At 42.8% G+C, this 24,519-nt stretch overlaps 2 protein-coding genes across 2 annotated transcripts in view; one reads left to right on the forward strand and one right to left on the reverse strand.

The window, feature by feature from the left end:
- ARG2 (arginase 2) overlaps positions 1–10,056 on the forward strand; it is a 31,422-nt gene extending 21,366 nt beyond the window's left edge. Inside the window, exons 3-8 of the mRNA XM_079768824.1 lie at positions 610–787; positions 4,075–4,234; positions 5,094–5,188; positions 5,358–5,462; positions 6,944–7,080; positions 9,576–10,056. Coding sequence (XP_079624950.1) covers positions 610–787; positions 4,075–4,234; positions 5,094–5,188; positions 5,358–5,462; positions 6,944–7,080; positions 9,576–9,781 — 881 coding nt within the window. The 3' untranslated portion in view covers positions 9,782–10,056. The remainder of the gene's footprint in view (positions 1–609; positions 788–4,074; positions 4,235–5,093; positions 5,189–5,357; positions 5,463–6,943; positions 7,081–9,575) is intronic.
- A 41-nt stretch (positions 10,057–10,097) lies between these two features.
- On the reverse strand, positions 10,098–23,464 carry VTI1B (vesicle transport through interaction with t-SNAREs 1B). The gene is made up of 6 exons (XM_079768825.1): positions 22,990–23,464; positions 19,820–19,878; positions 17,521–17,712; positions 14,104–14,277; positions 12,519–12,580; positions 10,098–10,346 (listed from the first exon to the last, which is right to left on the reverse strand). Exons 1-6 carry the CDS (start codon positions 23,102–23,104, stop codon positions 10,250–10,252), a joined length of 699 nt encoding a protein of 232 aa, XP_079624951.1. The 5' UTR covers positions 23,105–23,464; the 3' UTR covers positions 10,098–10,249.
- Between the last annotated feature and the right edge of the window lie 1,055 nt (positions 23,465–24,519).

Genomic DNA, 24,519 nt, shown 5'->3' on the forward strand with positions numbered 1-24,519 from the left:
GTGTGCAGGAGACAGCCGATCCATGATTCTCATCATTGATATTTGTCTGTCTCCCTCTCCCTTCCTCTCTGAAATCTATCTATCTATCTATCTATCTATCTATCTATCTATCTATACATAATATTTTAAGTGGGACTCTGGGAGACAACTGCATAGTCAAGAATACAGACTTTGGGGGCAGATGGCCTGGATTTGTTCCTGATTCTGGCATTTAGCAGCTGTGTGACCTTGAGACCTAGTTTATAACATGAAAATTTCTGTATGTGTAGTTTTGTCCTAAATTAACTTTAAATCCTGTTGGTATTTTACTTCCATGCTATGACTCTGGAATAGAGGTTTAATTGCTCCAAATTTTGTGATTGTTAATGTCAGTTAACATTTCCGGGCTTCACTTTCCAAAACCTCTTCCTCATCTGCAAAATGGTGTTCCTGATAGGATCTACCCCACAGGATTGCTAGGAGGTCATCCTGACAGTCATGTTACATTTTGGATTTTACTGAGACAAAATGAGGTTGTGTACTTGATCACAAGTTATTATTTGTGGCCCAGGCCAGTAAGAGTTGGAATACCATTTCCAATTAATCTTATCATCCTCCACTTGTTTCTAGGCTGCCACCTAAAGGACTTCGGCGATTTGAGTTTCACTCCAGTCCCCAAAGATGATCTGTACAACAACCTGATAGCAAATCCTCGCTCGGTGGGCCTCGCCAACCAGGAACTGGCTGAGGTAGTTAGTGGAGCAGTATCAGGTGGCTACAGCTGTGTCACAGTGGGAGGAGACCACAGGTAAGCTGGGAGCCAGTGGTGGTGGTGGGCTACATTGCATGGTGCTTTGGGCTAATCAGTGAGCTTGTCTCAGTTTCCTGAGTGAACTATCCTTCATTATTTTTAGGGTATGATGGGAAAAAAAATTAATAAGCAGAAACTCATATGAAATAGAGAGGCCAGAAGCAAAAGCTGTCATGCCCTGTCAGTTAATCTTGAAGCACAGCAGCAGGAACTCTTTGTAACAGCCCTTCCAACTTCTTTCCCCCTCTATAAAATAATTCCCTCTCCTTTGTTTTAGCAAATTTGCATGTGGCCCGCCACGGTTACATGTTCGGGGTTACAATTCTGTTGTTCCTGAAGAAACCCATTTTCCTGGGAAAAATCTGGCTGACTTTTAAAGTCAACAATGCATAACAACATTTTTTAAAATAAGCATTTATTTATTTTTATTTAATTTATTTGTTAATCCTCACCCAAGGATATTTTTTCCATTTATTTTTAGAGAGAGTGAAGAGAGGAGGAGAGACAGAGAGAAACATCAATGTGAGGCACTTCATATATATTCTCAGTTAATCATCATAATAATGACACGAGTGAAGCAAATATAGTTTTATCTGACTTACTGCTGGGAATACTGAGGGTCAGAGGTTAGATAACTTACCCAAGGTCTAGAGCCAGGAAGTAGAGCTGGGATTCAAATCCAATAGGCAATTCACTTTTCTTTTGAGTTCCAATTTAGCAACTTTCCTTACGATGCTTAGAGAGCTTTGCAGATCACTTAAGAGAAGTTAAATCTTTGTTACAACTGGAAAGCAGGTAGACTCTTCAGTATGAGTAAAATTTTAGGTAGAGTAAGAAAGTAGTCCCAGGTTCTCTAATGAGATGTAATTAAATCAACCAGAGTGTAGGTCTCCTGCCTCTTAGCTTAGTGCTCTCAAAGTTCATTTATATTGTCTGTCTTCTCATTTTCTCAATGTTTGGAGACTGCTTATCAGTATGATTATCACAGTCCTTGGCTTTTCTTTTGTCTATAGCTATCTATATTGCAGCCCTGTCACTGCTCCCAATTTCCTATTCAGTGCTAAAACCTAGGCTATCTGGAAGATTCTAGACAGGAAGGGATGAGTGTAAAACCTGAATAGCTATTGAACATTTTAAAGGAAGAGGAATTTTTTGTTGTTCTCGAGGATATTTTTCCACTGACTTTTAGGGAGGGATGGAGGGAAGAGGAGGGGACATCAATGTGAGAGAGACGCATTGATTGGTTGCCTCCTGCATGCATCCTGATAGGGAGCAGGGGGAGGGGATCGAACCTGCAACCCAGGTATGTGCCCTAGACTGGGAATGGAACCTGAGACCCTTTGGTGCACAAGGCCGATGCTCTGACCCTCTAACAACTGAGCAACACCAGCCAGGGCAAGGAATAGGAATTTTTAGGGTCACTGTTCCTTTTATATACAACATATAGTATGGACTTAATCATCAAACCAACTCTGACTTAAACAGACTGAGATTAGTATCCCTGTCTTTTAGAAAAGGAAACTGAAGTCTAGAGAAATTAGGATCATACACCTCTTCCTGGGGGCGGGGGGTGCAGGGACAACACAGCATTCTGACTTAATCCACTGCTTTTAGCCCTGGACCATGCTATTCCTCAAAAAAGCCCTATGTGGGGCATGCAGGTGAAAATGCTGTCACATGCTATCCTGACCAAGAAGGATGACTACAGTTAGTTCCCAAGATGCTTAAGCTGCATTTCCCATCTATGTCAAATTCTTTGGTTACAGAAGATGGGAAGCTTTCCAACCACTATTTCATCTGCTATATTTCTACAGCTGAGACAGGACAGTTGGCTAATGTAAGAAGATACCAAGGATAAGGAAAGGCAAAAACAGAAACAATGATATTTGAATGTCATACTAATGTATATAACATGCAAATAAACTTGTATTTTATTCATTGCTCTAAAGGAGGTTTTTAATTGGGTTGCTCTGTTACTTTAAAGACTTAACTTTGATTTTTCATTTTAGAAAGTATCACTTATTTTTAAAAGCTATAAGGGTGACTTAAAAAGTTAATGTAACTAATTCTTTGAAAGTGATAATTAGATCTCCCTGGTTTCCCTTAAAGAGGCATTTATGAGTTGTTACATATAGACCACATCCTTTAACTGGATTTCCTTCTTGAACAAGTATTTAAGGTCTCTTTCTGGATCAAATTTTAGGGATTTGGGGGCAGTCTGTCACACTGCAGGGGATAACCAGTGGTCAGCTTTGAACGTTTAGAGCAGGCATTCTCAAACTACAGCCCGCGGGCCACATGCAGGTGTTTTTGCCATTTTGTTTTTTTACTTCAAAATAAGATATGTGCAGTGTGCATAGGAATTTGTTCATAGTTTTTTTTTGAACTATAGTCCGGCCCTCAAACGGTCTGAGGGACAGTGAACTGGCCTCGTTTAACCTTTTGCACTTGGATGTTGAGTGTGACTCGACACGGTTAGCATTAGAATAAAGGAATCGAGAAAAAAGCGAGTGCAAAGGGTTAAAAAGTTTGAAGTCCCCTAGTTTAGAGCCTTCCATTTCTCCCTATCTAACTCACTTAACCTCAGCCCCGTAGATTCTGTCTCATCCAAATCCTGCCTTAGTCTGGAGCCCTGACTTTGCCCCGAGGACAAAGTATGAGCTGCATTGGCTGAGGATATTTGTTATTGGTGATGTTTGCCAAGCAGAGGGCCTTGAAGATTATTGGAGACTGGTGACCCTTGAACAACTCAGGAGTTAAGGGCACTAACCCCCCTGCACAGTTGAAAATCCAAATACAACGTTTGACTCACCAAAAACTTAAGTTGTCCCTTGGTATCTGCAAAGGATTGGCTCCAAGGCCCTCCCGCCAATACCAAAATCAGTGGATACTCAATCCTTTATCTAAAATGGTATAGATCAATGCATATAGTTGACCCTCTGCATCCAGACTTCCAATCGTGGATTGAAAATAGTTACGGTTTGTTTCAGTGGTTAGAGCGTCGGCCCGTGAACTGAAGGGTCTTGGGTTTGATTCTGGTCAAGGGCACATACCTCGGTTGCAGACTTGATCCCTAGCCCCGGTTGGGGCACATGCGGGAGGCAACCAATCTCTCTCTCTCCCTCCCTCCCTCCCTCCCTCTCTGGAAAATCAATGGAAAAAAGACCCTGAGGTGAGGATGTTTAACAAAACAAACAACAAAAAATAGTTACAGGTATTTATTGAAAGAAATCCATGTAGTTCAAACCTGTTGTTCAAGGGTCATCTATATTTGTTCTTTACAGCTTGGCAATTGGTACCATTAGTGGCCACGCCCGGCACTGCCCAGACCTTTGTGTGATCTGGGTTGATGCCCATGCTGACATCAATACACCCCTCACCACTTCATCTGGATGTCTCCATGGACAGCCGGTTTCCTTTCTCCTCCGAGAACTACAGGACAAGGTCAGTAGGCCAAGATGAAAAGAAAGTCGAATGGCTTGCAGAGGCTTGAGGGTCCAGTTCAGTAAGATTTCTGTGAAGGATGGGTTGCCAGTGGTAGAAATGCTTACAACGCCTTTATTTGTTCATCAAACATTATTATGGCCAGGCAGTCTGTTAGATGCTAGGAATATAAACATGAGTAGGGATAAAAAGATGGTCCCTGCTCTTGGGGGTTCATAATCATCTAAGAAAGGAAGGTGGTACTGGGTAACTCTAGTGATCGATACACCCACAGCTTGAGGACTTCTTGGTTACAGGCTCCCAGGCCTCACTTTCAGACGCATTCGTCTAGAATCCAAGTAAAACCATGATTACCTCTAGGTAATATTTTTCTAGGCTGTTCAAAAGACACTGGAGTCTAGGCATAGACTAGAATCTGTTTATCCCTCCCCTCAGTGAGGGGCCAAGTTAAACCAGGAATAACAAAGGTTATTCATTAGGCAGAATTCATGTTTTGGCTGTAGGCAACTTGAGATGACAACTGGGTTATGTTCCAAGAACCAATCTGTAAATAATTCAGTAATATGAAAAGGGCTAATCAGCAGTATTCCTGCTATTTAGGTAAGTTAATGAGAAACCAAGACCACCTAAGGAGAAGAAATTTTTATTCTGCTTGAGAATGCTATACTGTGTTCTTCAGTTGCCTGAATCATTTCTACTTGTATCAATTTTCTTTCCAGATCAAGTGTGTCTTGTGTTGCTTAAGCATATCTTGTAGATGGATGACAAAGCAAACTGCATATAATGGGAAGCACGTGGTGATTATCTTGGCGAGACCAAAAATCCTTGATGAATCCTGTTCATTCCTCTCTCTACATAGGTGCCACAGCTCCCAGGATTTTCCTGGATCAAACCTTGTATCTCTTCCCCAAGTATTGTGTATATTGGTCTAAGAGATGTGGACCCTCCTGAACAGTAAGTTGAGGTATAGGGTTAAACTTTGGGCGCATCCTGGCCACTTCCATTCCATTTGATAGGTTGTTCCTTGCCTTAACTTGTTGTAGACCACTGTAAAGAAAAACCCCATCTAAATGTGCATTTAACTTGCTATTTAAACTAACGATTCCTTTATATCTCATTACAGTTTTATTTTAAAGAATTATGATATCCAGTATTTTTCCATGAGAGACATAGATAGACTTGGTATCCAGAAGGTCATGGAACAGACATTCGATCTGCTGATTGGCAAGTAAGTAACTACAACAGATGTCTACACTAGGTTCCCAGGGTAATATAGCAGCTCCCAGGGGGCAGCATACTTTAGCTTTTCTCTTGATAATAGCTTTTCTTTCAAATAAAAGCAAAACATGTACGTATAAAAATTTCAAATAATTTAGAAAGGGAGATTATGAAACATAGGTAATATTCTTCCTCTGGGGTCGCCAGGGGGTTTCCTTGAAATCATTGCCCAGATTCTCTCTCTCATGAATTTCTCTTTTAGCTCCATTTTTAATGCTTATTTTTTGAGATGAGGAGCATTCATTGTTCTGATTGTACCATTCTTCCTAGCGCCACTATTTCTTCATCTGAAAGGAGTTTATTTCTGTTTTTAATCCGCATCTGAGGATATGCTCTTGCAAATTTATTTTAGAGAGAGGAAGGGGGGAGGACGAGGAGAGAGAGAGAGAGAGAGAGAGAGAGAGAGAGAGAGAGAGAGAGAGAGAGAGAGAGAGAGATGTGAGAGAGAAACATGGATCAGTTGCCTCCTATACATACCCCAACCGGCGATCAAACCCAAAACCTGGGTATGTACTCTGACCGGGAATCAAACCTGTGACCTTTCAATGTACAGAATGATGCTCCAACTGAGCCACACTAGCCATGGCCAACTGAAAGAAGTTTTATATTAAGCAAAACTTGGTAGTGGATAAAGATGGCAGGTGAACGCTAATCAAATGCTAGTAAGAGCATTTTCTCAGTGCTGAGTCTTTTTAACTGCCATCTGCTAAGAAATTTAGTTATTTAGCATATAGGTGTCATATGTTAGTTTCAGTCATTGGACACCTGGGATAAATTAAAGTTAGAATCGGGAGATGATAAGATTGCAGATCTAGCCCTGGCCATTGTGGCTCAGTTGGTTGAGCATTGTCTCATGTGCCAAGAGGTCACCAATTCGACTCCCAGTCAGGACACATGCCCAAGTTGTAGGCTTGATCCCCAGGAGGAGTGCAGGAGGCAGCTGATTGATGTTTCTCTCTCTCTCCCCCTTCCCCTCTCCTTCCTCTCTCTAAAATTAATAAAAACATATTTTAAAAAAAGATTTCAAATCTAAAGTCAGAGTTAAGTTCAGCTGCTGTTACACTCTGAGAGAATAAAAGCAAATGTAATACAAATGAAATTAGAATCTATCAGAGCCCAAGGTCATATGAAAGTGAAGAATTCCCTCTACTGACAATTGTTAATGTAAGAGGCTTTAATTTAATTCTCAGGGTAAGTCAGAAATATAAATTGGAATTAGTCTGAGGCACACAGAACATGGCAAAATTTTGGAATGGGGTATAAAAATTAATAGGCAAATACTCAGTAACTTCTAAAATAGAAAACCTGGAAATCTGATGCATTAACAAAGTACCAGGACTAACAGCAACAAAATCAAGAAGTTACATCTGCAGGGAGCATGAATGTTCAGGCACAACCAAATGACTATTCTCTTATCCTTCTCCTTTCAAGAAGACAAAGGCCAATCCATCTGAGCTTTGATATTGATGCATTTGACCCTACACTGGCTCCAGCTACAGGAACTCCTGTTGTAGGGGGACTGACCTATCGAGAAGGCATGTATATTACTGAGGAAATACACAACACAGGTAAGTAGTGATTAACCTGTTCACTACATAGGTAAATATGGTGAAGCCTCTTGTCTGCCAGAGGAATCTTTTCTACTTTTCATGTCATTGTAGACATTGTTTTTGCCTAACCTGGTTATTGCTAAAAGTCATGCGGTCAGGCTACTAAGGGATAGTTATTTAGAGGCATGTTTGCATCTGGCTCATACCAAAATATGGAAGGTAATACTGAATAAAAAGTTGTCTTCTTAAACACTTAGTATACACAAGAATAACCTGCCAAACTAATGTAGTTCTTTGCATCTGAACTGTCCAAAGGCCGATTAAGATTAAAAGCCAACACCAACTAGCTATAATTTTTACCTTCAATTAAGAAGTTGGTTCGCTGGGAGTTAGGAATGCGGAGTTAAAGCTTCTCTTGGAGATATTTCAAAGCTACATGTAGAGCAAGTCTTATATTGGAGCTTGTTTAATTGGAGCTTTAATACAGGAACAGTGGAAAATAAATGGCTGACAGAAAGATTAATAAAATGAATGCTAGGTTATCAAGAGTGGCTACCAAGGAGTTACTGTCCCAAAACTCATATTTGTTTACAAACAGTTTCTTTCTTTAAAAAATAAAATTTTTTTGTTTTGTTAATCCTCACCTGAGAATATTTTTTCCACTGCTTTTCAGAGAGAGTAGAAGGGAGAGAGGGAGAGAAAGAGAAAGATCGATGTGAGAGAGACACATCGATTAGTTGCCTCCTATGCACACCCCAAAAGGGGGTTGAGGGGATCTAACCTGCAACCCAGGTACGTGCCCTTGACCGGGAATTGAACCCGAGACCCTTTGGTGAGCAGGCTGAGGCCCTAACCACTGAGCAACACCAGTCAGGGTAGCTGTTTCCATTTGTCTGAAAGCTTCTTAGTTTTAAGGCTACTTTAAATGACCTTTAATTGCAAAATTTAAACAACTCACGCATGATACTTCAATATCATCTCATGAAATTAGGGTCTAAAGACCCCAGACTGAAAGGCCAGGGCGACAGGAAACCCTTGACCAGTTGGGATAGATGTGGGAATTGAGAAATGGTTTCCCTGGCTCTGGAGCCAACTAGACTCTTAGGTACTACAGAAAGGAAAATAATGCTTATCTATCAGATCTGACAGAGGCAAGGTAGTCTCATTCTCAGGCTCACAATCTTAGACGTTAATCGTCCTTGGGTTGGTGACAAGTGAACCTGTGAGTTCAATCCTCCATTTTGGTTCCCAGTGACACCACTAGAGCCAGGGCTTAGTAACAGCTAGTACTTAGAAGGGGCGGTGGTCATACCTTGACCCTCTCTCTCCTGTTGCAATGTTACTCTATTCTAAATGACTGTCTATCATGACACTGTCAATTAGACACATAAAATTGTTTGCTTAAATAATTTACAGGGTGGCAATAATATAGAAATATGGGTAATATATATATTTTTTAAGAGCTCAAACCCTCTTGATTACTTCTGGGCTCTGCTGAAGGCCCAGCTTTAGTCGGTGGAATTCGGACAAATTATCAGAGATGCAGATGCATGTGCAGGAATTGGTGGAAGTGGTACAGTAATGTGCTGCTCACCAAAGTTTTGCACAGTGCACTGAACTATACATTGCTAACACTGAACAGATGTAATGGCAATGAGCACATCATCTATAATAATAAAAGCGTAATATGCTAATTAGACTGGACAGCCGAACAACCTTCTGGAGTCCTTCCTGACGAAACCGGGGCTGCAAGGGCTGAGCCCCTTGCACGAATTTCATGCACTGGGCCTCTAGTGTACTATAATGTAATACCAATAAACCATTAGCAATATTCACTCATGTTTCCAGGCTTTATGGCCACTCCTAATATTCTCAGATACTTGTATTCTCAAATACTAGTTTGTTCTGTTTTTTTGGTGTGTTTTTTTTTTGTTAATCCTCATTAGAGGATATTTTTCCCCCATTGATTTTAGAGAGAATGGGAAGGAAGAAGGGGGAGAGAGAAACCTCGATGTGAGTCACATCAATTGGTTGCCTCCCCCACCAGTGAGGATAGGGAACCTGCAACCCAGGTACATGCCCTTGATCAGAATTGAACCTGTGACACTTTGGTTCACAGACTGATGCTCTAACCACCAAGCACGCTGGTTAAGGCTGGTGTTGTGTGTGTGTGTTTTTAAATGTTTTGTTTTTTTTATTATTTGAGAAAGGGAGAGAACCATCAGCTGCCTCCTGCACGCCCCCTACTGGGGATTGAGCCTGCAACTTGGGCATGTGCCCTGATGGGGAACTGAACCGGTGAACTCTTGGTGCATAGGACAATGCCCAACCACACTGGCCAGGGCGATATAGCAGTGTTTTAATAAGGTATCAGGGGCTTCCTGACAGTGGCTGTTATAGTAGAAAATGGTTGTTGTTTTTTACCTTGGTTTATTCTGTCCAGGTGGTACGACCCTTACTGAAAGCAGCAGCTAGGGGATTTTCTGAGGTTTTGTCACACTTTGTTCTTTCAGGGTTGCTGTCGGCACTGGATCTTGTTGAAGTTAATCCTCAGTTGGCTGCTTCAGATGAAGAAGCCAAGGCTACAGCTGGCCTGGCAGTGGATGTGATTGCGTCAAGTTTTGGTCAGACAAGGGAAGGGGGGCACAATGTCTATGACCAACTTCCTACTCCCAGTTCACCACATGAATCAGAAAATGAAGAACGTGTGAGAATTTAGGAAATACTGTATGCTGACACATTCGTCACAATGGGCATTCCAGAGTTGTGAGGTGTTTGAGGGGGCAGATACTACATGGTCATCTGGGTCAATACTGCCTTAATGAGAACATTTGCGTATTCTCACAATAGTAAAATTTCCTTTCCCTCTCCATTTTGGTGACCAATGATACTAATGTAAATGTATTCGTGGGTTTTTTTGCAATTCATGGGGTATTAATATGTTGGAGTACATGTAAATTTAAAGAAGTCATAAACAGCATTTATTACCTTGGTATATCACACTGGTCTTGTGGCTGTTTCTTCACATTAACTGGTTTTCCATCTTCCCTCCCTCTTCCCACAGTCTGGCTACACAGTGCATCCTTGAACCGTTAGCTCACAGCAGCAATACACTTATTCCACATCTGTAACACTATTCATTCTCAGGGTCAAAGTTCTGGTCCACAAACGCTTCCGTGCAGGAAGTTTAGTGCTTGCGAAAGAATTTGTAATAAACCAGGCCTCCCAGGATAGCTATCTCCAGTAAGATGACAATGGAAAGTAGCAGCTTGTTGGTTGTCACTCTACAAACAGAAATAAGTGAGCAGTCAGAAGTCTGGATAACCTTATTTCTTTCCATTCTTTTTAAAAAAATCTATTTTTTATTTTGGAGAGGAAGGGATAGGGAGAGAGAAATAGAAACATCAATGATGAGAGAGAATCATTTATCAGCTGCCTCCTGCACGCCCCACACTGGGGATCTGAGCTCACAACCCCAGGCATGTGCTCTGACCGGGAATCGAACCATGACCTCCTGGTTCATAGGTCAATGCTCAACTACTGAGCCATGCCAGCTGGACTCTTTCCATTCTTAATACATTAAGGTTTGACATGGGACCAAGGCTAGACACTGTGAGGTAGACTGAATTTTTGTTTGATCTCAGAGCCACTTAGCAATAAGTATATACAGGCATACCACAAAAATATTGCGGGTTTGGTTCCAGACCACTGCAATAAAGCAAATACAGTAACAAAGTGAGTCACATGAATTTTTTTGTTTCGCGATGCATGTTATGTTTACACTAGACTATAGTCTATTAAGTGTGCAATAACATTATGTCTAAAAAAAACACACATGCATACCTTAATTTAAAAACGAGCGTATTGGAAAAATGGCACTGATAAATTGCTTGACACAAACCTTCAATTTGTAAAAAAAAAAAAGCAGTATCTGCAAAGCGCAATAATTCAAGGTATGCCAGTATAAGGTTCTTTAGCTGGTTAAGAGACAACTCGAAAGCTTCTTTAGCTATCACAGAGAAAAAACACTATCTACCTCCCAGTAATGTTGAAAACTGGGACTATATCAAAGGTAAAAATGTTTTTTTATTCTAAAATGTCTTCAAATAGTAGTTACTTCCTCACTTTATTTTTTTAAAACCTCACCTGAGGACATGTTTTTATTGACTTGAGAGAGAGAGAGGAAGGGGGAGAGAGAAACATCAATGTGAGAGGTTGCCTCCCATAATGCAACCCAACCAGGGATCAAACCATGCAAACTTCTGGTGTACAGGATGATGCTCCAACCAACCGATCCACCCAACCAGGGCTACTTCTTCACTTGAGAACTAGCTTTTCTAGGAGGGTCTTGTTAGGAAAATAGTATTAAATATAATATGAAAAAATATACCTATTCTGAAATCAGGCTGAATCATATTTTAAAGTTAGCAACTTAGTGTCATCTAATCATATAGAGCCATATCAGTTACATACTACAGTTGTGAGCATATGTTAGAGGAGTATTTGTGGCAGACTCGCCAGGGCTGACGTGCAGCGCAGGAACAGGTGCCAAGTAACCAGAAGCTGGGTAGTACCTCTCTTACCTTCTCTTTTTCCCATGGGTATCTCTACAAAGGCAATATAGGAGCTTCAAAGAAAAATCCACTGTCTTTTGTTAATACAAAGAATCCAATCTCTGGTTCTCATGTTCACTCTAAACTGAAGGTTTCCCCCTATTCCATAAGGAATTTACAACTGTTTAGGAAAATCTCACTCTTCTGATAATTACATGACTCAGTTGTGATTTTGATCCATGCACACTACCACTTACCCCAAATTCATTTTGTTGTTAGCGCTTACATCAAGGGTTTTTTTTAAAAACAACTTTTTGCTAACAAGACAGAATTCCCAGGTAAGGGATTGACTCCGATGAAGAGCAAGCAGAGCCAAAAGTAAGTATTAAGCAGTAGCAGTGAAAATAGTTTTCTAATCAAGTTTTTACAAATATGAAGCTGTATTACTCCCATGTGCTGTTTCCTCTAAGGAATGTAAGTTGGGAATAAAAGTACTTTCAGTGGCCCAACCGGTATGGCTCAGTGGTTGAGTGTCAACCTATGAACAAGAAGGTCAGTTTGATTCCTGGTCAGGGCACATGCCTGGGTTGCCAGCTAGAGGGCGTGCAGGAGGCAGTGGATCAATGACTCTCATCATTTATGTTTCTCTCTCTCTCTCTCTCTCTCTTCCTCTCTTAAATTTTATATATATATATGGACAAATTTTACAATGTTCCAAATCAGAGCAGCATACACTTTTAACAAAAGATTTTGTCTTGGGATATTTAACTACACAAGACAATACTATTTATTTCTTCAGCTTTGTTAGAACCTTTGCAAGTCACAGTTTAAAGCTTTTACACTCTTGGTTGACAGGCATGAGAGTTAAGAGAAATTAATTTTGTGACTATTTTTAAAACTTACTTTCTGGACATTGACCGGAGAATCTTTCGACTTTTGCTCAAGTTTTCATTTGTGTTTACCAGCTGAGAAGAGAAAATAGCGATTATTTTCCCCTTCTTTCAAAAGTATACATTCTAGAATTTGAACATTCCTAAACTGACAGTGGGCATTGAGGATATGTTGAAATCAAACCAATTTAAAAGATGGCCTCTGAGTATAATTAGAAGAAACTGGAGAGGACAAGATACTTTAGTACTTGTCAAGTAGGTTTAGGAATTATATCCCAAGGCTGTGTGAGGGACTTCTGGGACAGAGCTCATGCTTGGCTACTCAAAACAGAAAGGCTTCAAGTGTACACCTTGCCAGTAACTGAAGCAATTTGAGATTTGACTTTCACCAGTCTAACTCCAGGAGAGCCTCTTGAGTTACAGTCTGTTTTCATAGGCTGGTAGATTACCACTCCTGGGATATGGTTATTTTTTTCTTTATCCCTTTAAGAGATACTTACATTGAACTGTGAAAGGAATTAATCCTTTTAAGCCTTTTATATTTTTTTTTAAACCTTTCCCTTTTGCTTGCCTGGTACTAATCTATATAGCTGGAGGATATTTCAACAGATGCCACTTGCCATCTGTCTCCAATCTCCAGTGGCCTTGGTAAGTTGATCTCAGACCATTCCTTGGCTTTTGAATTCAGCCAATTCACCTGGTATGTACAAAAGTAAAAAATCAAGTCTGTAAGTAAGCTACCTTTTCTAGAGTTTACCTTAAATTTTGTACTTTATTGTGAATTTTCACAGAAGGAAGGGCATCAGTCTGACTCATTTTAAGAATGGAAAATTAGAGCTATTAAGATATATGAGAAAATTATCTCAAACCCCCACACATTTTCCCATTTAAATCTTGCCCACAGTATCTGTTTTTTAGTTTAGATTTGCCTCGTGCTATTAAGAGCACAGCATTCCATTGGCAAGTTGTACTATTTCCAAAATTTCCATGCAGATGTATGGAAAGGAATGTTAGTTTTCAGAGCCTTTTAGAGTGATCGATTAAGAGGCCCCAATACAGCCAACACTGGCCTATTTCCATTTGCTTCCCACAATGATCCAGCTTACCTTAGGTAACAGTACAGAGTTACAGTCCAGGATTGAACCTCTACAAATTGTCAGTGGTACTATTTTATGACATGTGGAAAATAGCCTTGGTTCTAAATGACAGGAAAGCTAGGATCTTGTCAGATGATACTTTCATAAGAATAGCAGAATATCCCACTAGATGTAAGAGAAATCAAAACCTCAGAGTGGTAATACAGGAATAAAAGGATGGAGTGGCTGCAATCTTGTTTATTTGAACAGAAATGCAGAAATCAAGTTTCTTCAGTCTTTCTTTTTTCCCCCTCCAATGATCTCTAAATCTCAGAGTTAAAATTACTTCCAAGGGAGATCTCTCAGCCATGCAAACTAAAAACAGAAAAGTATAAGGCCCTAAAAGGCCATTTACTCTGAATTCAGAATTGCTGAAGCTTTGGGCAGGAGCAAGCCATCAGGGTTTAATGGGCCCACCTACTTTACCCACTCTTGCCCCTTTCCTCATTCGCCCATACTTACTCTATTTTTGGTACGTTCCAACTGGTCACGTTGCTCCCCCAGCTCTTCTATAATTTCTGAGCCAATCTGATCAGTTTCTGTGGCAATCCGATGAGAACGCTCAATACTCTGGGTGGCCCGGTTCAGGCTATCAGTGCCTTGCAAAAGCAATACCCTCTGAGACTGTAGCTGATTCTGACAGGATTATGAAAGAGAAATGTTAGACTTCTTCCACTATAAAGTAATTGCCAGCACAATCCTTATGACCACTCACTCTTATGTAAGAAGGGATATAGTATGCAATAAGTTTCATTATTTTTATTTTTAATTTTTATTTTTTATCAAGGTTAGGACTAGGGTTAGTGTTAGGGTTAGGGCTAGGGTTAGGGTTAGGATTAGGGTTAGGGTTAAAGTTAGGGTTAGGGTTAGGATTAGGGTTCAAGCTCAGGTTCAATTTCATTATTTTTTAAAATAAGTTTTTATTGATTTGAGAGAGAGAAGGGAGAGTTAGAAACACTGATAAGAGAAAAACAGCAATTGGCTGCCTCCTGCATGCCCCCTACGGGAGATAGAGCTGAAACCTGGGCATGTGCCCCGACTAGGAATCGAACCAGTGACCTCTTGGTGTACAGGAGGACACTCAACCAACTGAGCCACATTGGCCAGGACTAATTTTCATTACTATTATTTTTTAAATATATTTTTATTGTTTGGCTGCCTCCATGCCACCTAATGGGGATTGAGCCCAAAACCCGGGCAGGTGTCCTGACTAGGAATCAAAGAGTGACTTCCTGGTTTCTAGGTCGACACTCAACCCTTGAGCCACGCTTGCTAGGCTAATTTTCTTTATTTTAAGACATACAAGGATGGTAATGAACTCTAAGATCCTATTCAAGGTCAGACTAAAGCAGGACTTGGAATCCAATCAGGATCACAATACCTCTCACTGCACTGCCTGTTATACTTAAGTGAGGCAAGGTAAGGAGGATTAAAAACATCAGAGCATTTTCCCTTGTTTGTAATGAATTTGAACTGGTTCATGTGCTTCCTGAACTAGCAACTTCTGAGAAGTAGTGGCCCAGATTTGGGGTGTAGGAGCTATTTGAAAGTACAGATAGCTTATAACTGATGGGCAGCAACCAAGCCAACTAAACTCTACAGCCCTAGAACATATTAATTCACTGAAGATTCCTACCTGATTGGTACTGAGGATTAAGGGACCATGCATAAGCTAATCCTTTTCAGTACATACAGAAATCAATGAGAAGTCTGGGTGGGACACTGCCACATTCTGGAAGAAAAAACTTAAGTGGCCACACTCTTGGTAAGCCCCCAAAGAATTTCACTTCAAGCCAAACAGAAAACAAAAACTGAAAAAACTTAAGTGGCCACACTGGTGATTTGCTCTCAGGGAAGAAGGTATTTAGGGCCAAGTAAGGTGGCCTAGCTGCCCTAATTTCCCAAGTGCCCTAATTTTCTAAATCCCCATCAAAGTTTTACTCCACCTATAATCCTAAGCACAGAAGACATGAGGAAACAAGTAGCCTTTGTCAGGCCAGAATTAACCACTGACAGAAATGGGTATAGCTCTAGTTTGTAGCTATGGCCAGGTAGCTCAGTTGGTTAGAGCGCCGTCCCAATACTCCAAGGTTTTGGGTTTAATCCTGGTCAGGGCACATGCAGGGTCAACCAATGAATGCATAAATAAGTGGAACAATGGATAGATCTCTCTCTCTCAAAATTATAAATACAAATATTAAATTATTAAAAATATTAAAGTAATTAAAAATACTTTTAAGTAATTAAAAATATTTTTTAAAGCATACATGTATACACACACACACACACACACACACACACACACACACACACACATATTAAGGGGTCAGTTCACAGGGCCTATTTCTGAGCACTAGATCCCACCATCAAGAAGCCAAAAATGGGCCCTGGTTGGTGTGGCTCAGTTGGTTGGAGCATCGTCCCGTAAACCAAAAGGTCATGGGTTCGATTCCCGTTCAGGACACATACCTAGCTTGCAGACTCAATCCACAGGAGGCAATCAGTTAATGTTTCTCTCTCACATTGATGTCTTTCTTCCCACCCTCCCTCTCTCTAATCTATAAACATTAAAAAAAAAAAAAAAAAAAAAGTCAAAAACAGGTTCCCAGATCAGAAGTAACAAGAATTCCTTATACATGGTATATGGACCAGTGGATGAGGAAACTACTGAATGAGGTTAAACTAAACCCCAGGTACTTTAGCATAAAAGAAGCAGGAATAAGGCTTTTTAAAAATAAAAGATGGGGCTTTCAACTGATTAGGTTGAGAAAGAACAGGAAAAGATGGTAAGATCACATAAATCAATCTCAGATTTGGAACAATAATTCTACTGAAAGTGGTATATATCTAAATTGTGTTGATAATTTCTGAAACTGATCATTTTAAAGCAAATTTATTCTCTGGACTTATCTCCCCCTTTTTTGTGTTGGGTGTGTGTGTGTAATAAATGACCAAAGTCACTTTCACCTCTCATCTCTCTTTAACAAGCTCCACCTGCCTTTTTCCAGTCCCTTCCTTCACAAATGAACTTTGAAAATTTTACACGATTCTCAAATACTCTAGTTTTGACATCAGCAATGTCAGGCTAGTAGCATCTGAATGTCTCTTCAACTATAATAAGGATGCATCATGAAATGGGACTTGTTTAAAATGGTATTATCAGCTTTTCTACATATGTGCAATCTGCACTTCCATTTCTCTCCTATGCTACCTTCCAGGCCATTTCAACTTTGCACTATGGAATACAACCCCAAAAGCAACACATTGTTTAAGCTTTGTGAAGTTTTATTCCTTTAACTCTCTAGCTTCTCTAGATAGTTTCAGAACATAGATTTTTCTATCCAGTCAGTCTAACTTAATAAATCAGAATACTGAGGCAAGAGGCAATCTGGCTCACTTTCTATTGCAACAGAGCAAGGCATTAGCCCCTTCTTAAGAAGCATCCTGCCTTCTCTACTGTATCTGGGCTACTGGGTCATCATATAAATGTAAAAGAAAGCTTGTGTTAATTTTGTAACAATACTCTGATAAATTAAAAATCTAACTGAATTTTTTGGGCATATGTGAGAAAGAAACTAGATCAATGGGTCAGAATACAGAGTTCAGATATAATAAGATTAGGTAACGCATACCACCGCTACATACCAAGCACTGTTTTACATATAAAGGATACAAAGAAAAGTAAATAAGCATATGGTTTGGAAAGATCTGCATTAAATACAGTAGGGTAAATACCCAAGAAAAGGAGAACTGGATGCAGGAAAGAGGACGGTGGGGGAACGAGTGTAGTGCAGTATACACTGTAACATGAACTGTACTCCACAATATGGTTAATTCTTGTATACAGGCCCAAAGGGGAAAAAAACAACTGAAGCTTACCATATGCTCATTCTCTACAGTGTATGTGCCATATTTCATGTCTCCTCGGCCCCCAGGTGTGGCTGTCAAAGGCGTGCTTCTCACTTCCCGGTGGAGTTTGGCAAGGTCCTTCCGGTAGTTTCGAAGCTTGGACATCATAGGGTTACGAAAAGACAGGGGTGCATAACGTAGTTCCTCTTCCATCTCTGCCAGCTAGGAAGGCAGAATTTAGTGAGTGGATGGCCTGGTTCTTTTCTGTTTCATCTTGACATATGCCTAGTTTGGACTAATCCAACTCCAGACAACCCAAAATAAGTACTCAATGATATGCTCCACGGGGGCAGGGACCACATGTGACACACTCACTCCACTGCTCTGATGTCTGCCCAGTGCCTATCAAACACAGAATAGGTATTCAAAAAGTATGTGATGAATGAAATGAGTGAAAAAATGAACAAGTACCTTATAGCTTATTAAATGTTTTTATATGCATTCATTTAATCCGCATAGCAAATCAACAAGGCAGGAAATATTATTTCTATTTCATATATAAGACTTGAAAAAAACTGCCCTGGCCAATTTGCTCAGTGGCTACAGCATCAGCCTGCAGACTGAAGGGTCAAGAGTTCGATTCCCAGTCAAGGGCACGTACCTCGGTTGCAGATTCAATCCCCTGCCCTGGTTGGAGCACATGCTGGAGGCAACCAATCAATGTGTCTCTCTCAGGTTGTTTTTCTCTCTTTCTCCCCCTCTACCCTCCCTTCCACGCTCTCTAAAAATCAATGGAAAAAACATCCTGGGGTGAGGATTAAAAAAACAAAAACCTGGAAAAACCTCAAAATTACATAAAAAGAGAAGTCAGGATTCAAAATCGTCAAATTCTCTTTTTAGTATACTGAGTTCTTAGCCTGTTTTGGTTCAGGTGCTATCATGAAGCACTTTGAGGTATACTGTACAAAAATGATAAGGATCTGGCGTCAAGGTTCTTCCCTTCTTCCTCCTCTGTCTGAAAATCGATGGTCTCCATGTTAGAGATTTCCATCTGTTTGGGATAAGTAAAATATAAAGCCTGAACATGTACACAAGAGGACATAAATTATTTTCATCTGCCTAGGATGGGGTTACTTTTGCTAAGTTCAAAGAAAGAAAGCACCAAATAAATCGGTGTAAGCTAAAAGATTTTTTTAAATGCTACCAAGATGTTAACCAAAAAAGAAGACTGGCTCTGTAACAGGTACCATGGATATGCCCATCTATACTCAGGTATTAAGAAAAGTTTCTAGCTCGGCCGGCATGGCTCAGTGGTTGAACGTTGACCTATGAACAGGGAGGTCATGGTTCGATTCCCGGTCAGGGCATATGCCCGGGTTGTGGGCTCAATCCCCACTGTGGGGTGTGCAGGAGGCAGAGGTCAATGATTCTCATCATTGATGTTTCTGTCTCTCTTTCCCTCTCCCTTCCTCTCTGAAATCAGTAAAGATATGTTTGGAAAAAGAAAAGTTTCTAGTATTCCCATTATGAAGGAGATAGGCTCCACAATCGGATCCTTCTTAAAATAGATGTGCACCAGAGAAAAGGATGCAGATAAACTTAACTTCTCAGAACTTCACTGAAATAGGGAAGTTGTTCTTCAAGCAATAAGGAAGTTCTCTGGTTTAAAAAGAATTTTTCTTCTCAGTCTATGCTGGGGTAGCAAAAACTAGGGGCAACTATTTCTGCTGAGTACTACTAGGGACCTGGATTTTAGCCCCAATCTCCTGAAGGGTCTGCTAAAGCTACAGCATAATGGAGACAGAGGATTCTTCTAATAGGTAAGAGAAAAGCTTTATTATTATTATTTTTAAAGCCTCAGATTAAGAGAGAAGCAGTTGTTACACTGCTCAGCAACCCGGTCCAACTTCTGACAGCTTTGGGTTCTGATTGGGAACTCATTCTGTCCTTGTATGTCTTACCCAAGATGCCAAATCCAGTCACAATGCTCTTTTAAAACGGAAGGGAAAGTGACTTAGAACCACCTGTGAGCTACATTTTGACAGTATGTTTAACAAAGAAAATGAATGATCTTGGTGGACATCTTTTTTTTTTTTTTTTAATGTATTATCAAAGCCTCACTTTGGGACAGACTTCTAGCTTTACCCATTTGTGTTTGTTAAACCCTACCCCCAACACCCATCCCCATCAACTGGTCTCATTTAGTAAAAAATAATCAAAATCAGGATCAATAAGCAGGAACAATTAATCTGTGATCAGGTCATAAGCATTAGTTTTGGAAAAGATGAACACCAGATAAAAGAAACAAGGACCTGTTCTCTGTTCTCACCGTTTCATTTGCTTCCTGTTGCTTTTCATCAAAATCTCTGATCAATTTCTTCTTCTCTTCTGGAAAAGATAACACCAGTCTCAAATGCTCAGTCCTGCTTCCATACATTTGTAGATCCCATTCCCTCAGAGTAGAATAAACTCCCCATTCCTTCCTTGTTGGGGGTAACAGCTCTTAATCACTTCTAAAAGGCATTTAGAAAAGTATGGGAACTTGTTATGACAATGACTAGGGGAAGGGTAAAGGGAGAGTATTAGTACTGGCATTTAGTTAGTGCCTAGGGAACAAGAATATCCATGCTTGGGACAGTCCTGCATAGCAATGACCTGGCCCCAAAGGCCAATAGTGTCCGTGTTAAGAAGCACTATACTAGTAGGTCTAAGTTAATCACTGTTACCCAATCCTAACAGAAAGACCAGACACACTATCATCAATGAGAATGCGTAACAATACTGCTTCTGAAATCCGGTGACCTTCACGCACACCATAAAGCACTTCTCTATTTAACCCTCATCCACTGCTTTTCTGCAAAACAAATTAAAAGCCCACCTATTCTGCTCACTGGGGAAGCTGCACATTGTAGCACTTGTTTCTCCGCCACACCCACTGGTGGTGGTAGGGAACTGACTCAGTGAGAAAGTCACCCCTTTTGATTCTCTTTCAATCCTTCGTATCAAGTCTTTTTGGTGCTAGTATGTCTATAGAGGCTTCAGCTTCAAAGCAATTGACATCGAACTAAGACAGCATTGTTTTGACTTCCTTGTATTTTTCTGACCATTTAGATAGGTTCTACAGATTTCCCATTTAAAGTAGTGATATAACGCCCTAACCAGTTTGGCTCAGTGGATAGAGTGTCAGCCTGTGGACTCAAGGGTGCCAGGTTCAATTCCAGTCAAGGGCATGTACCTTGGTTGCGGGCACATCTCCAGTAGGGGGTGTGCAGGAGGCAGCTGGTCGATGTTTCTCTCTCATCGATGTTTCTAACTCTCTCTCCCTCTCCCTTCCTCTCTGTAAAATATCAATAAAATATATTTTAAAAAAATAAAGTAGTGATATAAAATTTTATTTTAAATAACTTCATGTGTTAAAAAATGTATTTTACATGAAATAAGTTGATATAAAGAAAGCAATTAAGTAATAGTAAAAATGGTACTTGGACATGGCAGAAAGGATGAAGGGAGTCCTGGCATGCTGTCACCTGGTAAACACAACAGGAGAACCGCAATAAAATGAGGTATGCCTGTGCTGCCCTTAACAGGGTCTCTTCATCCTATCCTATCTATATATATAAAAGCCTAAGCGACCATCACAACTGAACAGACGACCAAACAGGCTGTGTGGAGCGGCAACCAGGCCGGCAGGGGGTTAGTGAGGGGCGGCCAAACAACCCGAGCAGCAGGCTGTGTGGGGTGACCAGGCTAGCAGGGGCGTTAGTGAGGGGTGGCCAAACAACCCGAGCAGCAGGCTGCATAGGGCGACCAGGCCTGCAGCGGGGGCAGTTGGGGGCGACTAGGCCAGTGGGGGTGGGGGGGCGGGCAGTTAGGGGCGATCAGGCAGGCAGGCAGGTGAGCAGTTAGGTGCCAGTGGTCCCAGATTGTGAGAGGGATGTCGGACAGTCGGACACCCCCCGAGGGCCCCAGATTGGAGAGGGTGCAGTCTGGGCTGAGGGGACCACTCCCCCAGCCCCTGTGCACGAATTTCATGCACTGGGCCTCCAGTCCTACCTAATAAAAGGCTAATATGCAAATTGACCTAAGGGCAGCACAACCGAGCTATGACGCTATGACACACACTGACCACCAGGGGGCTGATGCTCAACACAGAAGTTGCCCCCTGGTGGTCAGTGCGCTCCCACAAGGGGAGCAGCTCAGCCAGAAGCTGGGCTCACAGCTGACCAGCGCAGCAGCAGTGGTGGGAGCCCTGCCTTCGAGGCAAAGCTAAGGATGTCCGACTGCCCACTGGGAGTCCCAGACTGTGAGGGTGCAGACCGGGCTAAGGAGGGATCTCATGCACCAGGCCTCTAGTATTTATATATTATCATCAACCCACTAAAACGGGGATTGTAAATCTTTTCATTCCAATTTGCAATATTAACAGCATCTGGAGCAGAACCAGGCATCCAATAACCTCTCCCAATAAATACAAGTTAAACAAATGTATGAATTTCACTCTCACCATTCAATTCATATGACTTTGGGTAACTCACATAGCTAACACAAACTCTGACCCCTGAACTTATCCACCAGACCAAGAACTGTGCTTCCCACAGATTTTACAGAACTCTAGCTCCTCCAGGCAAAGCTTGCAGCAACCTGAATTTTGAAATAATGGGGCAGGAAACAGTCTAGCAGAAAGTTCCTAAGAGGACCATACACCTAAATGCCACAATCCTGATTTTAAAGACCAACCCCCCAAAACTGATATTTACCAACCCCCAAAACTATTATTCCTTTGGGTGTTCTTAACCCTTTTGGTGCTACGGACCCTTTGCCAGTCTGTTGAAAACTATGGGCCTCTTTTGAAAATAATCATTTAAATATATAAAACAAAATACAGAGGGCCATCAATTTTACTGAAGTACAAAACCGAATCTTTGAAGTCTCCTATACTTGCCGCAGTGAAAGTGAGATAAGAAACATTTGGAGGATGAAGAATCCCAAGGAAACGGCACTCTGAGGCCCACCACTGAGCACCCTACTTGGCAGCGGGGTGGTCCTGGGCCCCGCCAGCTCTAGAGGGGGGAGTTGGGACACCAGGAGAGCAGCGAGGAGGGCTCGGGTCTGGGAAGAGAGTGGGGGCTTCTCCTCCTAGAGCACGCGGCACAGGGCTCGCCCGCCCTGCCTCACCTGTCCCCCGAGCCCCCGGCCCACCCCGCCTCACCTGTGCCCCCAGTCTCCGTTCCGCCCAGCCTCACCAGTCCCCTCAATCCCCGCCCCGCCTCACCTGTCCCCCCAGTCCCCGGCCCGCCCCGCCTCACCTGTCCCCCCCAGTCCCCGGCCCGCCCCGCCTCACCTGTCCCCCCCCCAGTCCCCGGCCCGCCCCGCCTCACCTGTCCCCCCCCCCCCCCCCGGCCCCTGGTCCCCGGCCCGCCCCGCCTCACCTGTCCCCCCCGGTCCCCGGCCCGCCCCGCCTCACCTGTCCCCCCCGGTCCCCGGCCCGCCCCGCCTCACCTGTGCCCCCAGTCCCCAGGAGCCGCTCCGGCACGCCCCGTAGGTCTTCATGGAGGCCGCGGAAGATCTCGTGCAGCTTCTCGAAATGCTCCGAGGAGGCGGCGGAGGTGGCCATGGCGCAGGCCGCGCTCGAGCAGCGGCCGCCGAGATTCGGGACCCGGGCCCGCTCCACCCGCGGTGGTCAGCCACCCAGCCCCGCAGGCATCACGGCGACCACCGCCGCGGCCGCCCGGGAAGAGACGTTTCCGGGGCCGCGGCAGGGGCCTCCGGGCCGGAACGCCCACCCTCTTCACGCCATCACTGAGGGGGCGCCGGGCGCAAAAGCCTGACGGAAAGGCGGGCGGGCTGCGCTGCCCGGGAGGCTCCTGGGAAGCCGGCGGCGCGCCCTGGCTGGCGGGAGTCTCCCACCTCCGGAAACTCCGGGTGCGGGCTCGGGGAAAGCGTCACAGCGGAGGGGCTGCGGGGACCGCGGGTCGGGCAGCGCGGCCGCCCCTCTCAGGGCCCCGCCTCCGGGCGTAGGGCGGGCGCTGCAGTGCATGCCGGGGGCTGTAGTTCGGCGGGGAGGGCGGGCCTACCCGGAGGTCACGAGTGGAGGGGCGCGGTGGTTCCCCGGGCGCCGCTGCTGCCCAGGGGTGACGCTGAGCGTATTGGTTGGGTGTCGGCGTGCGACTGGACGTTATCTTGTCATCGCACTTTCTGGCCCCCCTGACTTAGTTCACGTGCTGACCGAACGTTAGTTTTCAGCCCTTGAAAGGTGGCCAGGTTCCTGCCTGCCCTCGAGGGGAGGTCAAGCAACCAGGGGACACCTGCTTTCAGAAGTGGTCACCGGGCATTGTGACCCCCAAAATATGAACTCAGCAGATGTCTAAGGTTAATGGTCACTGTGCAGGGTCAAGGCCATGCGTGGGTGATTGAAAGATCCGCTCTGCGCCTGGGTAATTTACAACGTGGCGAGCAAGGGGGACCCGGCTTCAAGTCTCATTCCCACTCCGTGTAACGTAGTCAAGTCCTTTCCTGCACTCCATGGGTGTTCCTGGTTCGATGGAAGGGAATTCCCATTTTCACCGATTTCATGGTCTGCCTATGGGGCCCGTTACGAAATGTGTGTTTGGCAGTCCAATATTTAAAACTGCCCACACACATGAAAAGATACATGTCTGTTCAGGACGACGATTTGGTGCTTTTAATCTCCCGGACCCTTCTTTTTATTAGATTGAGTTCATTAACCATTGATTCAAGAAACTTGTTGATCTCCTAAAATTAAGCATATAGAGAGAGCAAAGCCTGAGATGGTCAGCGGCAGTGTCCTGTAAAATCCCATAGTTACCGAAGGGGCAAGTACAAAAAGGAGAGCTAACCTGGGGTGGAAAAAGTAATCCCTGAACAGCATCACCAAAGAAAAGTAGAAAATGGGTGAATGAATGATCAAATTATCACACAACTGAAGTTAATGGCATTTCAATTGAGACTGTATTGTAGAAAGACTCTGGGACAAATTATTCTTAGAATGAGAAATGATTGCATACCTGT

This window comes from Cnephaeus nilssonii, assembly GCF_951640355.1.
Source record: "Cnephaeus nilssonii genome assembly, chromosome: 4".
NCBI lineage: Eukaryota > Metazoa > Chordata > Mammalia > Chiroptera > Vespertilionidae > Cnephaeus > Cnephaeus nilssonii.